This window comes from Talpa occidentalis, unplaced genomic scaffold, assembly GCF_014898055.3.
Source record: "Talpa occidentalis isolate TD23 unplaced genomic scaffold, MPIMG_talOcc4v2.1 talOcc4.7, whole genome shotgun sequence".
Classification (NCBI taxonomy): Eukaryota; Metazoa; Chordata; class Mammalia; order Eulipotyphla; family Talpidae; genus Talpa; species Talpa occidentalis.
In genome coordinates this window covers 20,277,927-20,305,836 of record NW_023605083.1, presented here as the reverse complement: position 1 = coordinate 20,305,836, position 27,910 = coordinate 20,277,927, and the positions used below count along the sequence as shown (strand labels likewise).

Genomic DNA, 27,910 nt, shown 5'->3' with positions numbered 1-27,910 from the left:
TCCTTGATTCTTTACAATACACCCATTTAATATTCAAACAAAATATAGCCACTGAATTGTATACTTTATAATGGCAAATATCATAATACTGGAAATATGTTCAAAAACGACAAAGTATAACACAAAACCCATATCATATAAATTTAACTTTTTCCTAGAACTTTGTTTCTATAAATAAAAATTACCTCTTCTAATACAACCCTTGAGAACTACCTAAATTTCTAGTACTGTTTAATAATTTGGGCTCTCATATAGAAAAGAAAATTACTTTGAAGTTTCACCTTAACCTGATTTCAAGATAGGTTACTATAGTTTTACTTTCAGAAAACCTTTGCTTTTACACAATAGTTTGTTTTTATCTAGGTAGTCTACCTAAATAGACTTGTTGCACGTTGTTAGATGTGAAACTGAGTGACTTCAGCCACTTTACTTAGCCTCCTTGTAAATGTCTTACCTTCAGTGACACAATAGAGGTGAACTAGATGATTTTAGAAATCCTCAAATACAACTTCACCCTGGAAACATTTTGACACTGGATTCAAACCTCTGAAACATTAGAAAGCTTTTTTTTTTTTTTTTAAGATAATAGGAGAATCCTTGAACTGTGACAAGAAGGATCAATATGGAAGGAATAGAAAAACAACGAAAAAAGGAAATCAATGCTCAGTTGCACAGCAACACCCACCAACTTCAGTGTTCACAGTGAATTTTTTTCTTATGTCTCAACAAGTGACAATGTGGTCAATTAATTATCATGGTGGGAAATGAGACAATTCTCCTACCTTTGCTAATGCAGAACCCTAATAGCTCTTCATACAAACAATGAGGCAGCACTTCATTGTTTGTTAACTATACTAATGATGGTTTCTTAATCATTTCAGCCAGATCTGTACTCAGAGATACAGAATACCAACAGAAGAGACTGGCCCTAAATCCATAGTGGGTGTATTGTAGGAACATTGTCACAAGAGAAAATAAAAAAGGGAAAACTGGCATCATACTCTCATCTTTATAACATCTACTTTTAATCATGTTTTATAATAACCAGAGAAATAAGATTCTAGGGTTAGAGAGAGAAAGAATCTAAAAAGGTCACCTAGTCCAATCACAAATCTGATGCTAAACTCATTAAGTTACACACCACTTGACATACTTTCATTTTAAGAGAAATAAAAGCTGCAGCTGAAATAAACAAAACAATAACAATAATGAACTCTGAGGCTAATGGAAATAAATATAAGTAGGCAATGAGTTTGCACATGGCTGCTGTCTTGAAATATGGCTAACTTCTGGTTGTGAGGCAACAGCTTTTATCTTTTCAAATCATTTATCAGTTGCAGAAACTTGAAAGACAATTCTGCACATATGAAAGAATGCTTTAAAAATCTTAAGGGCAAATGTCATTTTACATCATTTTAATAGACTTACAAAGCTTAATGTATTGTAGTGAAAAAGTTTCCCTTTTATCATGAGTCTTATGTAAATGAAGTTGGAACTCAAGTACTGACAATGAAGAAAGGAGGGCATTTTGTGAGTATGTCTTCACTTTTTTAATCTTCAGGATTAATCAAGTACACAGACTGTTCTACAGTTTAAAATGTCAAGACAAGAAATGAATCAATATCAACTATCTTTTCTGAAAGTTAAGACTGAGTCCTTATCCCTTCAAATCCTTTAAACATCTACTTATGCTTTTTCTCTCCACCCTATTTTCCTAGTGGATGGTCAAGATCAGAACACAAATGCAGCTGCTATTAAATAGAAAAATTTATAAAGTCTACCTGGGGAACTGATGATTTCTAGACTAACGAATGAAATATATCTTCAACAAGGTTGTTAATACAACAAGGGTTGTATTAACTATTTGTTTTCAGGTATAAAATGCAAACCGTTACCATATTCAAAGTTGCTAAGTTTGAATAGTAAAATCAAAAGAGAACATGAATGGGGATGCTGGCATAAAAGTTCTTTTCCAAAGAACTTATATTTATTTAAAAACATTTATTTAAAAGATATTTATTTAAAAACAAATATCTGTGACTTTGAAAAATAAAAGTAAATCAATCAGAAATGTGGGTCAATATGCCTTATTTGAGATCAGAAAATACTTGAGATCATCATATGATCACCTTAGTGAAGACACTGACGTAAAATTTATCTGGAGACCATAATCAAAACAGTTATGGAAGAAAATCAACCATTGGAGGGAACTATTAATTATGGTCACCCATGAGGGCTCATGTTCCAGCTCTGCCACTTACTAGCTGTGTGACAAGATGGGCATGCTACTCTCCTACAATTTTCTGTGGCTTCTTTTATTACATGGGAATTCTCATCGCACCTGCTCAGAAGGACAGAATGAGTTACTGTATGTAACATGCTGTGCACAGCGTCTGGCATATTGCAAGTGCTACCCAAATGTTTGCTATCACTATTATCCTTGCAAAGTACTTTCTAGACTATGAACCCTGATTGAAAGGCTAGGTATTGTTGCCATTTTATTTAAAATATGTAGTTTAACATTAAAGATGATGTGAAGAAATATTTTGCAAAAATGACAGGAGGGATAAGAGAGGAAGGAGGAGGGGGAACGGGAGAGAAGGAATAAAGGAGGTAGAAAGGAAGGGATAAAAGGAGAGGGGGCAGGGGGGGGAGAGAGGGAGAGGGGGGAGGGAGGGGGAGGGAGGAGAGAGAGAGAGAGAGAGAGAGAGAGAGAGAGAGAGAGAGAGAGAGAGAGAGAAATTCAATAAGGATATCCATGAGCCTCTGGCTGGAGCTTGGATGACTAATGAATGCCCACCACTAAGGAAACTTACTCAGCAAGTAAGACATAATGCAGTTCTGATTATGCTGCATGGAAGAACTTTTTAGTTAAAGTCAAATATTTCAATTGGCACATCTGTGATGACTAAAAGATTCATGTTTCCCAAGGCATTGCTAGATCCCCAAGTTCATGTAATGTCTTAATGCTAATGCTATTTCCTTCTATTTCATCCTCTCTGCACTCCCCGGCAGAGTGGTGTACCCAACAGCTATTTTTCAACAGGAATGACAAACTGTTTAGCTCCAGTAGAAAATTCATGGCAAATGCCACTGCATTTATTAAGTTAAAAAAATACATACATAAGACACCCTGATTTTATCAGGCAGCTATAAGCTATTTTTGGTGCATCTCCATGTTGCAGTATTGTTAAAATCCTCCCCAAAATCTGTGCTCACAAATAACAAACATATTCATTTGGTTCCTGGGGTACTTCCTGGGGAACCAGAAAATGATTTCCATGATTTGAGTATGCTTTTGAGATTGCCTAGAACAGGCTCTTTAGCCTGTTGTCATGGCTTCTCAAAGGTAAGATCACCTTCTGCATCTCACCTTTGATTAACAAGACTGAATTTCAGACAGGTAGAGAACACACCAGGGAGTCCTTTGTAAATCAGGCTTTTCATCACCACACCTTTTCATGTGCATTTCTCTTGGCCTGAGGTCTAGTTCTAGCAAGTTCCAATGACTTTTCAACTCAGATGTTTTCTGGAAAGCCTCTCCTCAGAATTGTCTCTGCCTAAGCTACCCTCTCCCCACAACCACCATATTCTCATATGGTAAGGCTGCCCTCATTGTAGTGTGCTCTGAAGATAGTAGTTTTTACAAATCAAAGTTTTGCAGAAACACTGTGTTGAACAAATCTATTGGTAATGTTTTCCCAATGGCATGTACTCACTTACATCTCAGTGTCATGTGAACTAAGGTATGTACATTTTTGTTTCAGAAAAATGCTATCACACATTCAATATACTACATTATGGTAGAACATAGTGGGAAGCCAAATAATTCAAGTGATTCATTTATTTCAATATTTGCTGTGATGCAGTGGTTTGGAATTGAACCCTCAATCAATAGCTCAAAGGAATGTCTGCGTTGGTTCTTTTTTGTTTTTCTTAGAAGACTATGAACTTACCTAGGGAAGAGCTTATGTCTTGATCATTGTTTATTCTTCAGTACATGTTTGTTAAATGGATGACACTATTCAAGCTACTATTAAAAATGAGGAAACTGAGATCAGGGCAGCTTGTCTAGGGACATGCAGATTCAAAAAGGATATGCTCTATTGACCAGTAAGATTTATTTATTGATTTTTGGTTATTTAATGTGCATTTAACATTCAGATATTTCATGACATACAAAAATATGAAAAGAAGTTGTTGATATAACTACCCTCCACCTTCATCACTCTAATTGCTTTCATAGTTTCTTTTGGAAGAAGCCAAAGGGGGTGTTACAGGAGAGCAAGTGACTTGTGAGAAAAATTCAGTGTTATTAATGGATGAACAGGTAGGTGCTGAGTACTAAAGTTCATATTATCAAAGTTCACTTCTACTTACAGAGGGCTTGTTTGTACAGAAAGGCAAGAGGCTAGATGTTTAACATATATTCATCTCATAACGATGTTATGCGTGGATACTAATATTCTTATCTTAAGTGAGAAAGAAAAGCACTAGAGGTAAAGTAACCAGCTTAGGGGGACAGAGCAAAGTTCCTTATTGACAGTGTGAATATACGAACCCTATTTTCCTGACTGCAAAGCTAGTTCTCCAGCATCTGCTATTAATCCCCTTTCAATGCACAATTATCACTCTGGCCCTAAAATGCAAATGTCATTGAAAAATCAAAATAGAATGAAAGAAATAAGCTTCCATTTTAGTTCTCATTATGATAGTGTCTTTGAAGTTGAAATGCTTTGGAACTAGAGACACTTTAGGATTAATTATTTTATGAGAGCCTTTGGCTCTATGTGGGAGCAGGTGGAAAGAAAATTCATTTTATTTTTATATTATTTTTTTTTATTTTTTTACATCATTGTTTTTTCTTAAACAATATTTGCTTCCCCCTACCCCCTCAGGTGTAGTCCCCATAGGGTTTCCTTCACCAATGCACCTGTGCACCATCACCTCAGTCCCCTGTGCTCCTCCCTCCACCCTTCCCTCCCTCTGATTCCTCTCCCTCCTCCTCCCCTACAGGATGTCTCTGATTTGTAATCGTCTGTTTTTGCTTTGTTGTGTTTTGTACTATTTTTTTTTTTACATTGAGGTCTTATTTGGTTCCCCTATATTCCTGCTATAAGTGAAACTATCCAATATTTTTCATTTTTCCTTCTGGCTTATTTCACTGAGCTTAATTCCTTCTAGCTCCATCCACATTGCTGCTAATGGCATGAGCTTATCTTTTTTGATTGCTGAATAATATTCCATTGTATATATATGCCACATCTTCTTGACCAGTCATCTATTTATGGGCATTTGGGTTGTTTCCAGGTTTTACCTATAGTAAATATTGCTGCAGTAAACAGGTGTCCTAGAACCTCTCTAGGCCGGGCAGGCTCTCTCGCCTGCCGCGTCCCTCATGGCGCTGCTCCAACGCCCAACAGTTTCCTCTGATTTGGAGAATATTAACACAGGAGTTAATTCTAAAGCTGAGTCATGTGACTATCAGTTGGGCAGTTTTAGAAGAAATTGGAAAGAGAGTTTCAACAAGAGCAACTCAAGTAGCTAAGAAAGCTCAGAACACCAAAGTGCCTGTTCAACCCACCAAAATGACAAATTTCAACAAACAACTGAAAACTACTGTTTCTGTAAGACCAGTACACATGGAAATGCTGGCTTCAAACGATCCTCCTCCTACACCTGAGGATCTCTCCATGAAGGAAGAGAACATCTGGCAAGCTTTTCCTGATGCCTTGCTCTGCAAGATTGAGGATATTGATAATGTAGATTGGGAGAACTGAAGCTCTGCAGTGACTATGTTAAGGATACCTACCAGTATCTAAGGCAGCTTGAGGTTCTACAATACATACACACACATTTCTTAGATGGAAGAGATATAAATGGACGTATACGTGCCATCCTGGTGGACTGGCTGGTGCAAGTGCACTCCAAGTTTAGACTGTTGCCAGAAACGTCGTACATGTGTATCGCCATTATGGATCGACTTTTACAGGTTCAGCCAGTATCTAGAAAGAAACTTCAGCTACTTGGGATTATGGCTCTGCTCTTGGCTTCCAAATATGAGGAGATATTTTCTCCAAATATTGAAGATCTTGTTTACATCACAGACAATGCTTATACCAGTTCCCAAATATGAGAAATGGAAACTCTAATTTTGAAAGAACTGAAATTTGAATTGAGTCAACTTTTGCCTCCACATTTCTTAAGGCAGGCATCAAAAGCTGGGGAAGTTGACGTTGAACAGCACACTTTAGCCAAATATTTGATGGAGTTGACTCTCGTTGTCTACAATATGGTACATTACCACCTTTCTAAGGTGGCTGCAGCTGCTTCCTGCCTGTCCCAAAAGGTTCTAGGGCAAGGAAAATGGAACTTGAAGTAGCAGTATTACACTGGGATACACAGAAAAGGAAGTGTTGGAAGTCATGCAGCACATGGCCAAAAATGTAGTGAAAGTAAATGAAAACTTAACAAAATTCATTGCCATCAAGAATAAGCATGCAAGCAGCAAACTTCTAAAGATCAGCATTATTCCTCAGCTGAACACGAAAGCCATCAAAGAACTGGCCTCACCTCTGATGGGACAGTCCTAGAATGCTGCGACCCTCAGGCAAGAGTGCTGTTGTCGTGCTGTGGGACCTCCTAGCATTGTACGTAGTCCTCGGGTCTATTTGATAAAACCTTTTCTCAGACCTATTTTCTAAATGTATATTGAGGAAAAATAAAGCTATTGATTTTTCTTAAAAAAAAAAAAGGTCAAGGGTCAATTACTTATGATGAACTTGTGTAAGAACAAGGACCAACAAACAAAATGAGAGTTACAGGACATTCCCCCAAGATGAGCAAGTACAACCGCCAGAAGCAAAAGTAAAAGGCTCAACTATAAAAGATATGGAGCTTAAAGTTAGTAAGGAAAATGTTTGAGGTTAAAAAGGGGGGCATAAGAACAAACATTTAACAAGTCCAAATAAAAATAAGCTTTGAAACTTGAGAATTTGGTTGCAGTTTGTGTTCTAACAACTATAGAAGTTCAGAAAGAATAAAAGACTATAAATGAATAGATGATACCCTGGTTTGGGATGAAACATTTCTTGTAAGGTAAACTTCTGTATCTTTGTGCCCTACTCGATTTGTTTACAGAATGCAAAAAAGCAGCCAGCAGGGAAGGCACTCTCCTCTCACACCTTACTTGGAGTGACCTGCCTTTAGTTATGATTAAATCATCTGCTTAGATTGCTAACCAGCAGGCCCATCTTTACTGTAAGACTGCATTACACATTTAATTAGTAGGTACTGTTGAGTTAAATCTGAGGGGTCTGAATTTAAAAGTATTCATCTCTGGACGTCTAAAGATAATAACAGAGAAGAAGGGCTGAAAATAAGGCTTCGTGGCTGACAGATCGGGGATATTGAACAAAGAAAGCAACTTTATTTATTTATTTTTTTAACCACAATGACACTCTTTGTTGTGTCCACTCCTGCTTCTGGAACTAGCAATTTTGATCATAACAAAGCAGTTCTGTGAACTGTGAATTTAGGTAGAAATTCATCTACACACACACTTTGGTTAATCATCTGATATGGGTCCAGTGGTGAGCTCACTCCCACGTGGCCAACAGCATCCAGAGAAGGAAGGCCTCAGCGCCTCACTGGGAGAAGCCTATATTTCAATACAGGAAATAGTAGAATAAAGGAAAGGGCACCTAGTGTTAATTACATTGGCTTAGACTAGCAAGTGTTGTCTATTTTTTTTCCTTCCCTTATTTTATTATTATTATTCTTTTTTACTGAGTCCATCAAAAAACCTTAGGAATCTGAGCATTGACAGAGGTCAGAAGAGGCCACTGATTCTAAGACAGACTTTTTTTTTCAAAATTTAAATATCTGAAATTGATATGCATCTGAAAATCGGTGGCAACTATTTGATGTTCCCTTTATCAGACTTTTGAGCATTTGTATCAGGGACTCTGCTAAGTATTTTGATATATTATTTTTAATTACCTATGAGGTATTGCTAATTCCTGTGTACAGATGATGAAGCTAAAATACAGAGGTAGTTATTTGCTTCATATGACACAGCTTAATCCAGGGGCAACATTTAGGTAGCACAACACCAGGGTCTTGCACTGAGCTACTGTGCTATTTGGTTGCCATTGCTAGCTCAGCAGTGGGCCCTATGAGGCTGGCAGAGGATTCTGGATCCAATCTGAAGCAAGAAACCTACTATGCTATGGAGGAAGTGGAGAGTGATTTCCCCACTCCTCCAACCCTATAGTATAGGAGATTCCACCTGGGAATAGTGCATCTACCTTTTATTCCCTATGAACTAAATCAACCTGGCTTATCCAGCCCAAGCAGAAAAGGGTTGTTACCACTTTTTATTTCATGAAATCACTCATTTTTCTCATTGCCTAACATAAACCAAAATCATTTCATTTTTTTTTAATCTGTCTTGTGACTTGTATTATGAATATTTATAAAGAAGCTTTTCCCTGGTCTATTTTTACGTTTCAACTTTGTGTGAAAGAAGAAGCTATAACTCTGCCCCATATCACGTTCTTGCTTCAGGAAGATGGAAGAGCAACTTCCAGGAAAACTCCAGAGCATTCAAAGATGGCAAAATGTCAGCTGTGTGTATGTGCGCACGCATGTGTGTACATTGGTCTCTTGTTTGTGTCTGTGCAATGCTCTGCTGCTCACTCTCATGAATTTATACTTATAAACTAACTGAAAACAGATATGACAAGTGGTTTTACATTATGGATGCTTGGAGGCTGACAAAACATTTAGTAATGAAGGCTTTATGCCTCGGGTGTCCTTTGGCACACATGGTCTAAAATACCAAGAGGCGTTTCCAGGGAAAACAGTAATGTTTTTTCTTGTGGCATTGCTTTGATGACAGACAATTTTGCTCCCTTTATGGAGAAATAGAATGTTTACCATTGGGAAAGGAGAAACTATCTATGGAGAAAAGAAATGCATCCTTAGCATCTCATAGGACAATAGGACAACCACTGGGTTTTCCCAGAGAAAGCCACGAAATTTGAATTGGTAGCTATGACCTTTTCACAGAAATTTTTAGTATAAATATTGATATAGTTGATGGTTTAGGTTTCTATACTCTTTAATCAGGGCACAGTAAGAAACAAACAGTGGGTCTCTAGAGAAGGTGAGTTAAGGTACAAAGAAGAATAACAAGAAGGCATGAATTTGTGACCTGGCTCTGCCAAGCATGAGGTGTATGGCCTTGGGCATGTCACTCCATTCTTTTGTTCCTTACTTCTAAACTACATTATCTGAGGATTTGTGGTCTATTCCAGTTCTAAACTTTAAAGTTATGATCTAAGCAATGCCTTTTTACAATGTCTCAAGGTGTCTTGGCACTATCTTAATATATGTCATTATTCACAAAGGAAATCTCTCTTTGTTCCTTTACCTGTCTCACTAGGAGGTTGTGTCGATTACAGCTTATGAGATAATGGTGCCTCAGATGCACCATTATTAAAGCAGAAGGACAGGGCACTGATACCAGAAATGTTTCAGGTACAAGGCTTACTATCCGCTGCACAGAAAGAAGTGAGAGCGTTGCCGTTAGTATGGAAGGAAACTCTCAGCACCTTTGCATGCTAAATAGTGAGGACACATGAACACTGAGATCAAAGATATCACACCTCCACTGCGGGCAGCTAAGACACTGGAACTGGGCTTTGCGATGGGAACAAAACAGGTAGATGTACCTTGGGAGGCCTTCCTTGAACCACAGTTTCTTGCCCTGCCTCTGATCACATCAGAATGACTGCTCTTCAGAGTGATTTCCATACTGATATTGAGAAGTTACTACTGAAAGAGCTAGGGGAGACGAACTTGAAACTAGATGTTCAGTAACTATTCAGTCTGTGTAAATGTCGTGGCAGGATGGAATATGGTCCAAAGGTAATTCTAAGTCACATAGTAGGAACTTGGAGGATGATTTGCTGTCAGAGCCATGTTTATGAGGGGGTAATTGTCTTAACCCAGATCACAACCTGGGTACAATCTACAATGTACCTGAAGGAGGATGTGTGATCTAGGATGTTATTTCTATGGGAAACTGCATACTGAGAATCAAATTGGAACTAAGCTCAAGTCTTCATGACTGTCTTTCCTGGCTCCTGACATCTGCGATGCCTTTATGTCAGGGTCTTACTCAATGGGGACAAAGAAAATATATCCATTCAGTGGTAAATAACTATTTCTACAAAATAAGGGACTTATCTATGTAACAAAAAGGAGGTTGCTTCTATATCAGTTACTCCTTATAGGAGTTGGTTGCACCAATATGCAGAAATTAGAGCAAATGTACTTTGAACAGTGTTATTTGTGCACTTAGATTATTTGAACAGGTATGTTCCTAAATTAAGAACTACTTTATAATATCCTAATTATTGTTCCTGTTCCAGCTTCTCCTTCTTTCCATTGTATATGATGATGACAGATTTATTTCCCAAGAAAATGTAAGTATGTACTATATTTTCATTGTACTCAGAAAAAGTTTATATCATAGTACTGCTTGTATTTTGTTATAATTCTTCAGTGGCACATCTGTTCCACAAGAAAGTAAATTTTGATGGTTGGCATCACAGGAGCATAACGAATACTTTATAACTTTGTTATAAACATGTGATACTAGATTAATAAATAAGTATAATTCCTCTCTACAAAAACTTTTCACTTGCTCTCTCTATAAAAATATAACTACTGTATGAGCCCCTGAGTGTTTGTATATTAAATAGCACATGTCCTGAAATTTATACATATTTCCCAATACTCAGAGCAACACATTTTACAGATGAAGAATACATAGGGCTACATAATTGTGCAAGCCGACAGTCATACAAAATGTTCAAGTCAAAATGCAATTTTTTTTTTTCCGTGACCAAACAACATGCCCTTTCTACCATTCAATCACCTCACTCTTGACACTGCTGAACTTGGCACGGAAAGCCCACTACAATTCTTGACCCTCCTTACTTGCCTAACTTCATTTCACCCAATTCTTCATCACAAACAATTTGGACAATCAAGAAAGTCTACTTGGTGCCCCCTCACACCCACATATACTTTACTATGCAAAGCTGTCACTAGGGTATCTTTATAAAATGCAACTTCTGCTGAGCAGGTTTGGGACACTGCTTAAAATTGTGTATTTCCAACAAGTTCCCTGGTGATACCAATATCGCTGGTCTAAAGTTCACGCTGAATATGGAAGTACCATGCCATCCTTTTCGTGTGCCTTTTATCTTTCCTTTGATAAAATGTTCCTCACTCCTATTCCTCTTATTACCAGGAAACACCTTTTCTGCAATCTTTCCTGAGTCTTCATCTCACTTTGATGTTAAATGAATCCCAACAGCACTTCATTATTATTTAGAATTAGTTCTTTAGTGATGTTCTTATTTTTATATGTATTCCTCTTAAACTACCTACTAGACATTGGAAATAGAGGTTTCTTAAAATTTCTATGCTTTCTTCAGCACTCGGCATAGTGCTTTTCTGTGGTGATATATGGATAATTATTGGTTTGTCCTCCCAGTTCAGAAGTTCCCTTCTACAGTAACTTTGCTTTCTCCAATCTAAGCAAGGAGCACAATCCATATGAATAGTTGTTAGAAGCTATATTCTAATGTCTCTATCATAAAGTAGGTCAACTGGGGTTCAGAATTTGTTCTTTGGTGTTTGGAATTTGACTACCAAGAAAAAAAGACCCTTTTGGAGTTTCTATGTGAATAAAAATATGACTAAAAGTGGTGCCTCCCTGGTGGCACAAGGGGTTAAGTCTCAGCATAATGAAGCTATCTGCAGCCACTGCAGCATCAGCTTGACCCCTGGCAGGTACCTAACCCACATGGTTCTGTAGACTTCTCCTGTCTCGCCCACGGCTCCCCTCAGTGATGTATTTCAGTCGATCCATCTGTTCTGCTCCCCACTCTGTCTCTGGTGAATCCTTTCACGGTCCCACACCTCTGGGCTACACCCCAGCTCTTGTATGCATAAATTATTAAATATTTAAAAATATGACTAAAAACTATATTATCTATATGTGGGGAGGAAAATGACCTGTCCAAGAGAGAAGATGGCCTGTCCAGGAGGAAGAATGAAGCCTGCCCAGAGGCAAAACACAAAGGAGGGTTCTAGAGAGGACTCAGAAATCTCTGTGGTCATTCAGTTACAATGACAGCACTTAGGGCAACTGTATGCCTTTGACTCTGTAAGAAACAGGTAATTTATAATATTTTTAAAAAAGATTTTTATTTTATTATTTTTATGTAGAAGAACTGGGGTGTAGGCCAGCGGTGTGGGGGATCAGGGGATTCACCAGAGACAGAGTGGGGAGAAAAACAGGCAGATTCATTGAAATACACTGCTAAAGGAAGCATTGAGTGAAACAGGAGTGGTCTGCTGTGCCATGCATGGGTTAACTCCCTGGAGGGGGATCAAAAAAATTCAGGCTGCTTGCCAAGGAAGGGGTTTCACTGTGCTAGGGCTGAAACTTAACCCCTAGGCCACCAGGAAGGCCCTAAGCAAACTCTTATGGCTGTAGTTACTTATAATTTATCTAGTATAAATAGACTTTACATATAAATGATATTGGTAATAATTGACAATAGTACCTATCAAATGAATCTCAAATATATTGGTTTATTTGACATAAGCACATGGTGAGCTAAATGCTGAAGGGTTAGGATCTGTAATATAGATCCCACAACCAAGGATGTTTCCCAAACTAAAATCTCCACAGCACCTAGATCAAAGTAACCAGAAGTATTCTTTGAAATGGACATTGCTTAAGATGAAATGTTGATAATTGCAGGGCCTCCCTGGGTGGCACAGCAGTTGAGTGCTGGGCTTCAAAGCTGCAGGGCCGGTTCTATCCCTAGCTGCCAGAGAGGGTCCCACATGGCCTGCAGACCTCTCCTGCCACGCCCAACTCATATAAACAATTCTACTAAAAATGGGCAGAGGAACTGGACATTCTTCCAAAAGTGCTGTACAGATGGCCACCAAGGTACATGAAAAGGTGTTCAACATTAGAAATCACGAGGGAAATGCAAATAAAAATTTAATGAGATAACTCCTCAAGCCTGCAGAATAACTAGCACCAAGAAGACAAAAATTAAGAAATGTCAGTGAGGATGTGGAGAAAATGGTACCCTCGTGCACCGTTGGTGGGAATACAAACTGGCACAGCCTCTACAGAAAATTCCCTGAGACTTCTCAAAACATTAAAAACAGAACTAACATTTGATCCTGCAATTCCATTTGGGGGTATATATCTGAAGTAAACAAAATCACTAGATCAAAATAAAGCTGCACTTCCATTTCACTGCATTTACAATAACCAAGAACAAAGTATCTGGTGATGGATGAGTGGTTAAGAAAATGGGGTATATGCATGCAGTGATGTGTCATTCACTTATAGAAAAGAGTAACATTCTGCCACTTTCAATAACATGAATGGACTTTGAATCTATTATGCTAAGTGAAATAACTCAGAGAAAGATAAAGATTATATGATCTCACTCATATATAGAACCTAAAAAACATAATACAAAGAGAGAAGATATTGAGTTGCCAGAGGTGAATGGTGGGGGATGCAGGAAATGCTGAATGTGAACGTGAAAAGACTATCAACTTCCAGCTATATGATAAATCAGTTCAGGGGATATAACATTCAGCTTGGTGATTATATTTAACAGTATTATATTGTATTTTTGAAAGTTGCTGAGATTATAGATCTTAAAACTCATCATGGTAAAAAAAAAACGTTATAACTATGAGATGGTGGATGTAAATCAAACTTAGTGTGATAATAATTTTGCAATATATACAAATAGCAAGTCATTATGTTTACACCTTAAGCTAACTCAATGTTATGTCAATTATATCTGAATAAAATGGGAACAATAAATAAATTTGACTTTCCTTGTTACTATGGCTAACCTAGCATTTCTCAGGTTGAGACCAAGAATCTAAATTATCATTAGTCTTCTGTATGATCCATAGGCATTAGCTGAGATTTCTAAATTGCTCTAAAGGGTCATCAGCCTAATAAAATGACTGGCAGCAATACCAATTTTACAGAAAGACTTAATTCCCTTCATTTTAAATGCCATTGTCCAGTTCTGGCTATCTAGATGTTAGCAAGACTTTGCAGTCTCATATTAGAAAATAGAAACCTAAAGTATTTGAAAAGACCTTCAAGATATTGTTATACTAATTTCTTAGATCCCTTTTTCCAGCTGTTATTGAATCCAATATCTGAATTCAATTTCCTTTATAGTAAAGCAAATCTCTCTCATGATCTAATAATGCTGTGCTACAATTTAAACCTACTTCCTTCTATTATGACCTTAGGATGAGTGCAAAAAGACTTCATGCCTTTAACCTCTGTTAAAGTCCCCAAATCAGAGTAACAAATTTAGCTTCATGCATCTTGAGAGATCAAACACTAATCCATAGTGATTGTGTCAAAATAATTAGATGTTTGAAAGTAATTTATCTTTCCTTAATTTTTTTTTACTGAAAGCCAGTAAAAAACAAACAAACCAAAAAAAACAAAAACAAAACAACTATTCAAATTTATATGGCTAAGTTAAATTTTTTTCCCATAAAGTTGCTCTGTGGACTAAAACCTTGTGTAGAGGCATTTATCCTATTATTACAGATGAATACGATGCTTAAACTTCTCCTTCATGGCTGTTAAGGCACAGTAGAGTCAATTCATGCCCAGGGAGTTTTAATCACAGATCATCATCCTGATAAACAGTAAAGAGTCAGTGTGGGTTATCAAGTCAACAGCTACTGGGGGAGTTTTTAATGGGAGCATTGCCAGCATGCAGTTCATAACTACTTTCAAGGAGCACTTGTGGTCTAATGGCTAAAAGAGGATTATTACAGTATCTTTACATGTAGCCTTTCCTCCAGAAATTCCATATTTAAAGGAAGCCAGTTATTGTAGTCAATGCATACAGCTGAAATTGCTGGAGTGATGGAAATATTTTCAATGGTTTAAATTAATACTGGTGAAAAACAAGTTAATAGTGAGGTTGAACTATGAAATTTTAATTTTTTTGTGGTACACTGTATCACATATAATCACAAATGAAGTATTAAAGTAGGATCATGAAGTGACTATCATATAGCAAAAGAACAAAAAGAATCATGATAACCATCAAGAGCAGGCTGGAGAAGGGAGAGATTTCTGGTTGGTTAAAACTGACATTTAACAGATTTTTTTATGTTGCCCCAGGTGGCATTCATCATATGCCTTGTTTTCTTTTTAAAAACTCAATTTGCAGCCTTAAGCCCCAAATCAGAAACTATAGAAACTGTTCTTAAAGAACACTGCATAATTTAAAAAGAGCCATTATGACCAAGATGAAGAACAGGGAAGAAATAAGAAGAAAACCATTTGAAAAAATAAGACATTCATAATTCATTTTGAGTTTCCTAAAAGTGAAAATGTTCTCCTGAAATGCTTGGAAGAGAATAGCAGAAAATATAACTTAACTAATGAACAAAAGAAAAAAAAAAGCAAATAAATCCAAAAACAAACAAACAAAAACCCACATATAAAAATCTCTTTTGTAATCTGTAAATCTTTTAGAAAAATACTGGAGTATGCAAACTGAGTAAAACAATATCCTTGAGGGTGTAGATGTGAGGTTACCAATAGGTTTCTATTAGTCAGCACAGTAATTAAAAGCAATCAAAATTTGAAGATTGGAAGACTGAGGAAGTCCATCCTCCACGTTCTTTCACATGAAACTTCTTCATAGAGCTGATAACCAACCTCTAGCCACTTGAGGTTGGGGCCCCTCTTAGAGGTTCTTACCAACTGTGATAGGGCAGAATATTACAGCTGCTAGAGTCACAGAGACCATCTAGTCGAACAGCTCATTCAAGGTTGATATGACAGAAATTAAGAAGAAAAACAGGGATGTAGTTTAAGGTTGCCATTAATAAATCAGTAAAACTACTGTGTAATTTCAGTTGCTCAGGCACCCAGCAACTTGCTGTTTGACATTATAAGACTAATGTACAAGATTGTAGCTGTATATTATAGTGATATGCTAAGGTAACCTTGGCCTAAAAGAATTGGTTTATCAATCTGAATATTAATCATTAATTGGTTTCACTATTGGTCCCTGTTGCTGGAGAATAACAGAAATACCCTGCTTTATAATTTTCTACTTGGTAAAAGCCACAATATCTAAATACACACTGGTACAAAGACTTCTTCTGCTTTCATTAAGAATTTACACAAAACCTTTTAAGATTCTGGAATTTTGAAGTATGATTAAGCTCGCCATTGCTTCAAAATCAGGCAACTTTCTGGGAATACAGTGCTATCTTAATATTAGCTGTAGTATTACTGAGACTAAAGAATAAAATCATGCATATATACTCAATAGTTAAAATGTTTTCAGGACATGTAAACCTAAGAAATCTATTCCTCGCAGTCTCTCTTTTTCAATGAGGATTCTGACCATGAATCAGTATCAGATGCCCATTTGATGAAAATGAACAATTCAGTATTTTCTATGAACATAAAACCGGATACACTAAAGAAATCTCATTAAGTAACAATGAGTACTTGTAAAACATTTAGTACCTTTTAAAAGAACCTCTACAACATTAATTGTACAGACACTGTTAAGTTGACAGTTTGCTAAATATTTTTATATCAGATTCTGGGTCATGTTCAAAAGAAAAAGCACTGATGAATCTTTAAGAATGATCTAAAAAAGGGAGAGAGTAATTCTTGAAATTGCTGTTAAGTATAAACACACTCGTTACCTCATATTCCTGGGAAAACTTCAAGTTGTCATTTGCTTTCAACCTTTCAATGTGATCTGCAAGTTCCAAGATAGGTATTGGAGGATGGCTAGCCATACCTATTAAAAGGAAAGAAGAAATACACTTGAACACAGATGAAAATGATGCCAACAATTCCAAAATATAGAGAATACTATAGTTAGAAATGGCCTGAAAATATGTGAGTAGTCAAGATGTTTAATGTGAGGAAGCAGGCAGATAGTTTGGTTACTCAAAGCAGGACATGCTCTGGAAGGATGAATTGTGTAGCCAAATGAAAAGTCACCAAGCATAATCCCCAAGCTAACACGCCTAGTGTAAAAGAAAGCGTTATTGTGTTATGAATTAATGTGGTTAGCTAGCGGAGAAAACTGACGGTCAGGCTTGATGTCAACTTCTGCTTTGAGTAATGACTGTTATGTCATTTCAAACTCCTTCTCCTGCACTGTGTGAAATGGAAATTGTGTGGAATTAAATGGTGTAAAGTGAACTAAGAAAAAGACACTGAGAAAGGCCTAAAAGGGAAAGAAGAGTAGCCTGATAGGAAACATAAAGTGACATATGCATAATCAAGGAAAACTAACTTGAAGAATGAAGGTTACCAGGGTAACCGGAATCATCTGAACCTGCAAAGGAAATGATGGTGTAAATAAAATAAAATAGAACGAGTTTGTTAAAAAAAATGAAATGGATAGTCTGATACACTTCTTAAAAGGATTAAAAAATGCTGCAAGTTTTTAAAGGACTCACTATACATTGTGACTAGATTTAGATCGCTTTAATAATTCACAAACCTGTAGGTGACTGACATCCACATGCAAACATGGACACAAAGAATGACATGCACCACAGCTCATAGACGATAATCACTGACAACAAAATCAGACACCAAACTGATTTTCAAAAATGTTTCCACTAGTAGCAGATTGTAGAGGTTGGGGTTGCAGCCTTCTCCTGAATATTTATAGATGGCCACACTTAACCGATCTGTGGAGTTTGCCCCAGGTCCCCATTATTCAACCCCCAGCAAGCTTACAATCTACTTCAGGTGTAAACATCTTTGTCCACTAATGGGAAATGAATACAGGAGAGTGAGCAAATGGTCAAAAGATAAGGAGCGAGAGAGGGTAGGGAAAGAGAAGTAGTGACAGGGAGGTGGCACATCTTAGTTCAGTCTGCTAGCTGAAGATATATCAGTTTTATAGTTGAAAATAATCCACTATTAACATAGGTGATTCCTGTGTCTTTCAATGTTTTCTCACTTTTGTATGAAGTGCATTTTATTTCCTCCAATTAATTTTTCAAGAGAATATTGAGAGAGCATTGCTGATTCATGTTTTTTAAGCACAAATTCCAGCTGGCTAGAAAATCTTGAACCAGCGTGCCTCCAGGAAAGCCTTTGAAGAAGAAAAAGAATGAGTGGGGTGGGGGGCTCAAACTGGAAGCCATGTTGACATTCTGCAATCTCCAGAACTCTCTGGAGGGTGTTAGGCTGCAGACCAGAGACCATTAAATCAACATGATGTGATTTCTATATGGCCTTTTTTGAAATCATGCCATTTTTTGAAGTCACCCAGTTAAGTTCCTTTATCTCAAATGCCGAATTACTAATGATTCTGCTAAGTTAAGTAAAATGTTCTTTTGCTTCTTCCAGATTCTCATTTTAGTATTTCAGCAAAGGGTTGTAGACTGTGGTGTTTTAGCATTCAAGGCTATGAAGGTCTGCTTTCAGTAAGCTAAAATCTTAACGTTAAGTTCCAAAACAAACAAAAGAGTAGGCTTGGAAGTAGAAACTCTTTGTTGCTGATAAAATTATGCATCTGGACAAAAATATTGGAGCTCATTTTTGTAACTTCTCCAAATAGATGGTAGAATTGAACTAATTTACTCTTTGTGGAAAGAGTAGGTGGGTGACAGTGGTCTGATAAAAGTGATCTTATCCAGATGAGGCACCCCCAATGACAAGACAGAAATGCAAAGGCACAAGAGACTGCCCCATTTCCATGTAGAAATGGGAATGAAATGATGTCAACATCCATTACAGTGCTTTAACAGAGAAAATAATAGAGACAAAGATGTTTAGACCTTTTCGAGCGAATCGTGGGAGGGAGTTATTATCATATATGGACTGAGTGGTGGTTTGGCTAGAGAGGGAGGACACAGAGCCAATCAGGGAGGCGTAGGGGACTGAATTACTGCTCAAAGCTGCAAAAAGTAAAGCCAGTTGGAGATGGGAAAAGTATTAGTATAACAGCAGTAGAAGACCATATTAATCAACCAAAGATGTGATAAACATATTTACTTGTGTCATGCACTCGCAAATGTCTGAAAGCATTACTTTGGAATCATCTAAGCAAACCTACTCTGGCTCATTCATTCTAAATCAAGATATATAATATACATATATTACATGAAAAGATACCAAAGCATTCAAGAATCATAATTTAAGATTTGTCTGTATGTACCATATTGTACCAAAGTTCTAGGGCAACTCATAATGGCAGGAAGGATGTTTTACAGAACAGTGGGCAGAACTGGTGGGAATACCATGGAGCAGTAGAAGGAATCCTGGACTAGAATAATGGACATGAGTTCTACTTCAGCTCCTGTCACCGACTAACAGGGATAAATCACTGGTTTTCAAGCAACTCCATTTCTGTATCTGTATAATAAATGTGCAGGGTTAAATGAATTCTTGAGTCATTTATTCCTTTATTGCTCTCATTTCTACCATGTGCAGATAGGATTTCTGAACACATGGAACAGAAAAGTTGTGTGGAACATGGACACAGTTCATCTAGAAGTAAAAATTACTGCACCTTTTCTTTGAAGGGTGGAGAACACTTATTTTTTACACATGAAAAAACTATGATGCACTTGAATTGTCTGCTTTTTTATACTATTTTAATATTACTTTTCTGGCTAATCAAAATATATTTCATGATGTTATACCATGTATTTGAAAATACTAAAAAGTCAACATAAGCTAAAGAATAAACCTGGGTTGAAACTTCTTTCACATGAAACTCTAGCTCCTATCAGAAAATAATCAAGGGTTTAGTAGTGTTATATAACCCCCCCCAACTTCTCCATTGTTTAACATTGAAAAAAATTTATGAGACAATCAAGCATGTTAGATTTGAATGATAGTGCAGAGACCAACCTGATCATTATTTACATTGAGCAAATGAAGGTTTTTGTAAGCCAGTGTTTTTACATCAGCATCATTTCAGCTTTGAAATTCCTTCTTTCCAGATTACACACTAGACCAATTAAGTCAGAATCTCTGGGCATAGGAGCCAGGCATTGATACTTTTTTAAGTTCCCTAAGTAATGGCTCTCAGTTCTATGGGAATCTTGATGGGAGGGCTATAATGATTTATTTGTTTATTTTTCATTCAAAATTCATACCAGAGTTTATGAGAATGAGATCAGCTTTTTCTCAGTGTTACTCTTGAATAGCTTCTGATTTTCCATTAGCAAGTTTGAGTACTCTAGTTATTATTAACAGCAAAGACCCTGAAGTGCAGCTCACAACTGATGAGGACTTGCCAGAGTCATGATGTCATCAGTTCAAAGCTACAAATACACAACATAAATGCATTTATGCACAGAGCTTTCATTTTGAAGATAGGATAGCCACAATATAAACTGCCAAACTGAAACTGGTAGTCACTGATATTTGCCTAGGCTAGAGGAAAACCTAAGATGGCTAACAAGGAACACATCTGTGTTGGTAATGTAATAGTGGTTTCTTCATAAAGAATAAAATCATGGCATCTGAAGCAGAGAGGTGCCTTAGAGAATACTTAACCCAGCATTTCCATTTTATATAAGAGGACTCTCAAGACTGTGAAAGCTAAATGACTTGTGCATGTGAGGGCAGCTAGTAAACAATGAAATCTTAACAAGTAGTTTTGACATCTTTCTGCTATATTATTTCTAGAATGGCAGTCATGATCTTCTACAGCAAGCAATAAAATTTCTACAGGTTGAAGGAGCCAGGTTGGAAAGGTAAATGGCTGAAGATGACTAGGTATTATAAATACTTTCACAAAGAAAGGCCCTCATCCACATTGCCTTGACATAAACACCCTCTAAGACTATATTTCCCTACTTTCAGCATAGGGTGGGAAAAGAGAAAGAAATATGTTTCTGCTAAATGAAAAATAAAAATAAACATGCAATGAAGGGCAACTAACCTGTCTCAATGTCAGGGTTATTGTTAGGACTAGTATAAATGGTAGGGGATTTCTATAAGGGTGAGTCTACTCAGCTCTAGCAGACACCCTCCAAGTGGTACCATAGGGCCAAGAGGGTGAGATTTTCCAGATTTTTAACAGCAACTGCTAACCCCATATTATTATGTGCTGTTACCTCAGTTTTCACTGCTGACTCCAATTCTATTGAAATCCAGTGGGGGAAAAAAGATAAAATCATTGCAGATCACATTTGGCCAACTAGGCTGTGACCTGTGTTTTGAAAGAGGTTTTGTGTGTGTGTGTGTGTGTGTGTGAGAGAGAGAGAGAGAGAGAGAGAGAGAGAGAGAGAGAGAGAATTACAATCAAAGGGTGAGATTGATAGAATACACGTTTGTACCCCAAGACAATGAGCTAGATATGAAGTCTTGTGTGGGGGTTATGGCAACACATGCTTTTCCCATGTTTCATCCTCCGTGGGTTCATCTATTTTTCCTTTCACTCCTGCACTAATTTTACCAGTTAGGTAAAAGAACTGCAGAGAGGTCAAGGGACTTGATTATGGTAATCATTTATCAGCAAAACTACAATTATTTGGGGAATTTATTTCCAGACTTTGCCACTTCTCATTTAGAGCACTCTGGTTTTGCATGCTGTCTCTTAAATCACTTAACACCCCTGGAAGGGTGGTGTCACGTATATAAATATGGGCTCATCATACGGTTTGAGCTATTCATGCAGTAACACAGAGATCAATGATCCTCAGCTTGAGAAAATGAAATGTGTCAATAATGTAAAACCTCATTGAGAATGGATGTCTGTTTTGGTGATGGGAAAGAGAAAAAGAAGTTTCATACATGTAACTGTATCTTTTACTACTACTTGTCAAAACATTGTTAGCTAAAGGTATACATTCAAAATGTAAAAACCAGTTGGGCTCTTTAGCAGAAGATTTAAAAAAACCCAATTTATAATATTTTTGTTTTGAAATATTATTTTACTAAGTCAGTAACCAACAGTACGCCTCAAGTGACTTTCTTGTCTACAGAGGGATGATTATGTCTTTGCTTCAGCAGCACATATAATAAAACTGGAACAACATGGAGAAACATTTATCAAATATTTGTATTGCTTTGGAATGTATTTTTTTAAACTCCACACTAAATGCCAATAGCACATTTCAACTTTATAACTATTTTGCTAAGTGAAGCCTTTGCGATCCTTACTAATGGTGGACCATCCTTTAAATGAGTTTTTCTCTTTCTATATATGAGTAATGACTCAGTAATATCCTTCACATGGCTTATCTAACAAACTGTGATATAGGCTGGAAAACGGTTTGTGGTAATAGAAAAAGAAGAAACTAGTTTGCTCATCAGATCAATGACTGCAGTGATATCCAAGTATTTTTAACTGACTTAATATAGAAACAGCTTAAAAATGTCATATTTTAACATAATTTACACATATTTAGAATACCCTGCGTTAAATATAAATACATTGCATTAGAAGTTGTTTCACAAACTAATGATGAGTTGATGACAAAGGAGAATATTTAATTGTGAGGTATAATTGCTTCTTGGTAAAACTATTGTGACTTAGTCCACATTAGGATCATTAATAAGGGAAGGACACTCCTTTTTAGCTAAGTGCTGGGCAGCATAATGAAAATTCATTTTTTTAATGTAGGATCTCCCATAATGTAGAATTTAAACAAAGCATTTTTCTGCATGTCAGATATTTCCCATTTAGATCGATGAGCAAAGGTTTTAAAAATGTAAGTACAAAGAGTACCTCTAGTGTTCCAAACCCAGTCATATGAAGATAAGAAAGTAAATATAAAAATGGATCCTGTTAGCACTGACACAACTAGTATTACTAATGGATTAGAAGACATGCCCAAGAGCTTTAAAAGCCTGTTCATGTGCAAACATTTCTGCAGCTGAAGCTGCCATTTAGGATATGTTAACTTTTTATGAGTTTGTTTTGTTTTTCACAGACCATCAATCATCTACAATCCATGTATGCTTCAGGGCAAAACATACTAAGGTCATCCACAGAATGAAAATGAGGCCTTTATGTTATCACATCTGATCATCAATTTTTAAATGTCTTCCTAAAAGGGGCAAGTATAAACACTCAAGTTTTGTTTGTTTTAAAGATTTTCTTGGGCCCAGGAAGGTTATGAGGATGGGTTCAGATAGTGGAGAAAATTTTACAGGAAAAAAAAATTCAGAGGCAAACTGACAAATCAACCACTGTGTGTGTGTGTGTGTGTGTGTATTTGTGTGTGTGGTAGTTAGAGAGAAAAGAGGTATTGGGCACCATCTGATGCTATAGTTAGAGGTTCCCTCGTACCTCTTTATGTACTGGGTAAGTGTGGAGAAAACTTACTTTGGAAAGATGCTGAACTTCTTAAATTGCTTTATTGGTAAAAGTAGAAATATGAACACAAGTAATTTCTTTGGCGTTTTTATACACCACCATCAATTGACAATGTTATAGTTATCTTAGTTATTTTGCACATTTGTCAAGGGCAGGGCCCAGAAGAACTATAATACCAGAAAAGGCATTTTAGAGTATTAAAAAAATCTGTATAAGGCAGACTCTATAAAAATGTTAAATGCTCCTGTGGTATGACCCAATTATCATACTTCAAAGTGTCAAACATTCAGAAATAGCAGCAAAATTGTGAAAAGATCTGGGCTCAATACTGTTCATCACAGTATTATTTGCAGCAGCATGAGATGAGAAACGACTTAGTCTCTATTAGCAAAGAAGGAGTCAATATATTTTGTGACATCAATAAAAGAAAGTGATGTCAGTATCATTGACTGTTTAAAAGGAGATAAAACCATATATACAAACATGGAACGGTAACTATTTTTAGATCATTAATTGTTAGAAGTGTCAATTTTAGGTGTATGTACCTATGTACCTGCTATATATTTTATAAGTAAAATAAATGAATATACATATAATGAAGTCTGTATGGCATTGTACATAATAAATAATAAATACTACTTTTAATTTTAAATACATTAAATAAGAAAATAAGAAGTGATAAGGTATAGTAGTTTTACTTCTCTTAATGTACTCTTTTCTGCCTTTCCCAAATACAAGCACTGTCAACCACACAAAAGCTCAAATAATAGAATGAGCACCTAAATTCACAAGTGTTGTATAATAATCATGCATAAATGTACTTTCTATCTTTGAAACTTTCCCTAGTAAACATGCTTTTGTAGTAAGAATAAGGATACCAAAGAGGGGTATTATAAAATGATTTCAATTTTTTCTTTTAAGAAAAAAAAAAAAAGAAAAACTTCCTTCCAAGATCACTTTAGCTCCATGTGTAATCCATCAACTAGCCCACCCTAGCAGTGCACACGCACTTCCGCTGTCTGCACAGAGGAGTGAGACCTAACAGAAGTTTCATCTATCGTAAGTGATTATTTTCTTTCCATCCCCCATAGATCTTAAAGATTTGTAAAACTTCATCAAATTTAACAATTCTAGCAAATTCTTGTTCATTTCCTCTGTACTTTACTTACTTTGCCCATTTTATTCCATTTGAGCTTATAAGTTTAACTTCAAAGAAGATCATCTTACATACTTAAGGGCTCAAGTTTCATTTGTAAATCATTGGTGACAAAGTGATTCCACTTCTATTGCATGTTCTACACTAGTTCTGATTGATTCCTGTAAGCTGCTAATTGATCATTTACTGTTGTAAAACTTTTTATCCTAAAAGATTAGGTAGTTCCATTTCTCACAAATATAATTTGGTTGCATACTGCTTCCTGAAGCTTGACAGATAAACAAAGTCATGGAAAACATATTGAAGCAGAGGTATGTGGGTCTTAACGGGAACAGTGAGCCCTTTTCACCCTGTTCAGATGCTGGGATGCAGTGTTTCACTGACAAAGTGACTTGATCATCACTTGTGACTTGGCAGCATGCTAAAGCAATGGAGTCTCCACATCCCACTATCTCACACAGATGGTCATGCCGAAAACAACCGGCCTCCCTGCCTTCACTTTGTACCTCACTTGATTGGAGAGAATTCTGACTTCCTTTTCCTGACTCAGAGATGGGTGTGTTCGTGATACTGAAATTAAGGTTACAGTTCTTTGAAGTACTTAAATTGCCAGAATACTGTATTTATATAAATTTGGGGATGTTTTCAATATCTTTTGAACATGCAGAAGAATTGAAGGAAAGAGTCTGCTGCCTTAAATTTAGACACTCCAACAAAAATAAGTTAAGTAGATTTTTCATTCCCATGATTTCTTTTAAAGGCAAGTAGAATTTGTAGAATCAGTGAGCTAAGCAAAGCATTTCCTTTACCTTATGAAAGACCCTCTGAATTTTAAATAGTAATGTTTGTTTGGTATTTTATCATTCACCACCGACCCATAAGAAGTGGAAATCAATTTGCTTTCATGAACAAGCTGTGTACTAGGGGCTGGTTATATAAATCACAGGTTTCTTATTTCATTGAAAGCCATTTGTATGAAGTCAAGATGTGGGTGGTTAATTACCTATTTATGCATAACTATTTTGCATTTAATAAAGACTATTAAGTTTCATAATGTTTGGGGGTAAGCAATTATACATTCAAATTTATGTATACATGTTTATATAAGAGAGCATTTCAAATAGTGAAAGGTAAAGAGTTTATAATCCAAAATTTAAGTAGAGACATATTATCTGTGCAATGTCTAAGGTGACATTTTATTTCATCTAAGAAAGTCCTAGATTATTTGTGAATAAGACAAGAACAAAAGGCACAAAAAGGTTACTTGTTTAACAATTCCACCTTCTGCTTTCATGCTATTGTCAAGTAATTAGGGTACTTCATAGCCACTGGAGAGATGTCATACTGGCTGAAGTGAATGGTCAAATTTCTATGAATTTCACATTAACAGCTGAGTCTATTTCCTTTGATGTGGTCAAATCATCTGGACACATCACAGACTTTTTGGAGGCAAATAGAGTATTTCCATAGCTCTTGGCATGTATAGATTACTTACCTGAGCATGAGAGAACAACATATATTTCCGGAGTGAACAGATAAGCCAAGGTCTTGGATAATTTCTCCGGTTCCAGTCTCTTTCTCTACTAAATCTTCTCTTTCCTTATTTACTCATTTTGCCTACTTAATCCCATTATCCACTGGAGGTGATAAATCTAATCTTGGTTAAATGGCATGTTCTTTAATACATAGGACTCCATGTTAATACTGTAAAGCCACTGGTAATACAAGCACTGGCACTTCAATTGTAACATTCATTTTGCTTCCAGTGAGTCCTATGGAATTTAACAGGCTCTCTCTACAAGTGGCCATAATATTCCATTATACATTGGGGAAATTATATTCTTAATAGAATTCTTAAATTTGGTTACATTTGCAAAATTACCCATAAAACTGAGAGGTATTAACGTTAGATGTCTCTGGATTGAAGGTCTATCTAGTCCCTTGCTTGCAGTCACCAGCACTATGCTATTATTCCTTTCTACTGTCCCCATCCATGCTTCACAGTTATGCCTGGAAATACTCTGCTGTTGCTGGAAGTGAGGCATAGCACAGCCACTGGCTCTCTTCTTTGGGGACTATCTTTAATTTTCTACTCAATTCCAGACTATTCCTGTTTCTGCTGAAAGATCGAGATTGTTTGAATAGAGATCACCCTTTACATAGAAGCCTTTTACCAAAGGAGGCTTGACAACAGTGCTGAGTAGCAAGGTATTGAGAAATATAATCTCTTTCTTCATTTCTATATTGTTCTGCCTTGATAAAAGGTAATGAGGCAACATATGAAAGGAATCATGTCACAGTTGAGTTTTTTGGTTTTTGGTTTTCTATACATTGGTTTAGTCAAACTGAAAATATATGAATTCATAGGTTCACTATTATTAAAAGGTTGCCTATAGCCTAAAGAAGTCAGTACACTACTCTTACAAAAAAAGTGCTGAACTGCAAAGGTTTACAATAGGAAGTAAATTTGTATCAAAGTGCTTTAATAAAGCCTTGATGGTGACGCCAAAGAGAGAACCCAGGTGATAACAGCAGTTCTGGAAAATTAGCACATTCTCACATTCATTCTGTCACTGTGCACATGCTCATAGGCCACGTTCATCAGCTTTTGTAAAAATATGTTTGCAGGAGACTTTGCACAAATATTTTCACGCTGATGAACGTATATCTTAGTTTTTTAAAAATCAAACTGTAAAACATCTAACCTCAAATGAGATAGTTTTAAGACAGCTCACATTTATGATTGTCTATGTCTAACCATACTGAAAATGCCAGACATTTCTTTCTACTGAATATACTAGTTACTATGATGTATCTGTGTGTAAAAGATATGCTAAAATGAAAAAAAAAACTCTGTATTTTTAATTCAAAGCAATTCACAGCAAATGTGCAGCTTAATAAATATTTGGTGTATCCTGCCATGAGTTAGGGCACCCACTTGACTTAGAGAAAACTTTCCAATGATTTGGAATGCCGTAATTAAACCAATTTTTAATCACACAGCCTTCCTATATCAGCTCTTTACTTTGGACATTATCATGAGGTATTAAGCCAGACCCACTCAGTGTTATGTTTTTATCTCTCTTTACCATTCATTATTTGCCATTATTTTGGTATAAACAAGATTCATTTGAAAGACAGAAAAAGAACACTAGGTTTGAATGAATAATACGGTATAAAATGCCCCTCAGCAGGAATAATATCTTTCCTCTGTTGAAGCACTTAATGTTCTTTAAGAAACAAGCATATTTTCCTTATGCTCAGTCACTCTGTGTCTTTCCAGTGGAAACCTAAATTGATTAGCTAGATGTAG

At 36.4% G+C, this 27,910-nt stretch overlaps 1 protein-coding gene and 1 pseudogene across 14 annotated transcripts in view; one reads left to right on the top strand and one right to left on the bottom strand.

The window, feature by feature from the left end:
* PTPRD (protein tyrosine phosphatase receptor type D) overlaps positions 1-27,910 on the bottom strand; it is a 2,089,263-nt gene that overhangs the window by 93,100 nt on the left and 1,968,253 nt on the right. For 9 of the 14 annotated variants that reach the window (XM_054689298.1, XM_054689299.1, XM_037494316.2 and 6 more), the window contains 2 exons: positions 17,442-17,483; positions 16,840-16,937 (listed from right to left, as the gene is read on the bottom strand). In XM_054689298.1, the coding sequence (XP_054545273.1) occupies positions 16,840-16,937; positions 17,442-17,483 (140 nt within the window). The remainder of the gene's footprint in view (positions 1-16,839; positions 16,938-17,441; positions 17,484-27,910) is intronic. The other 5 variants (XM_054689300.1, XM_054689297.1, XM_037494319.2 and 2 more) reach the window with 1 other exon arrangement.
* On the top strand, positions 5,399-6,625 carry LOC119232323 (G2/mitotic-specific cyclin-B2-like; annotated as a pseudogene).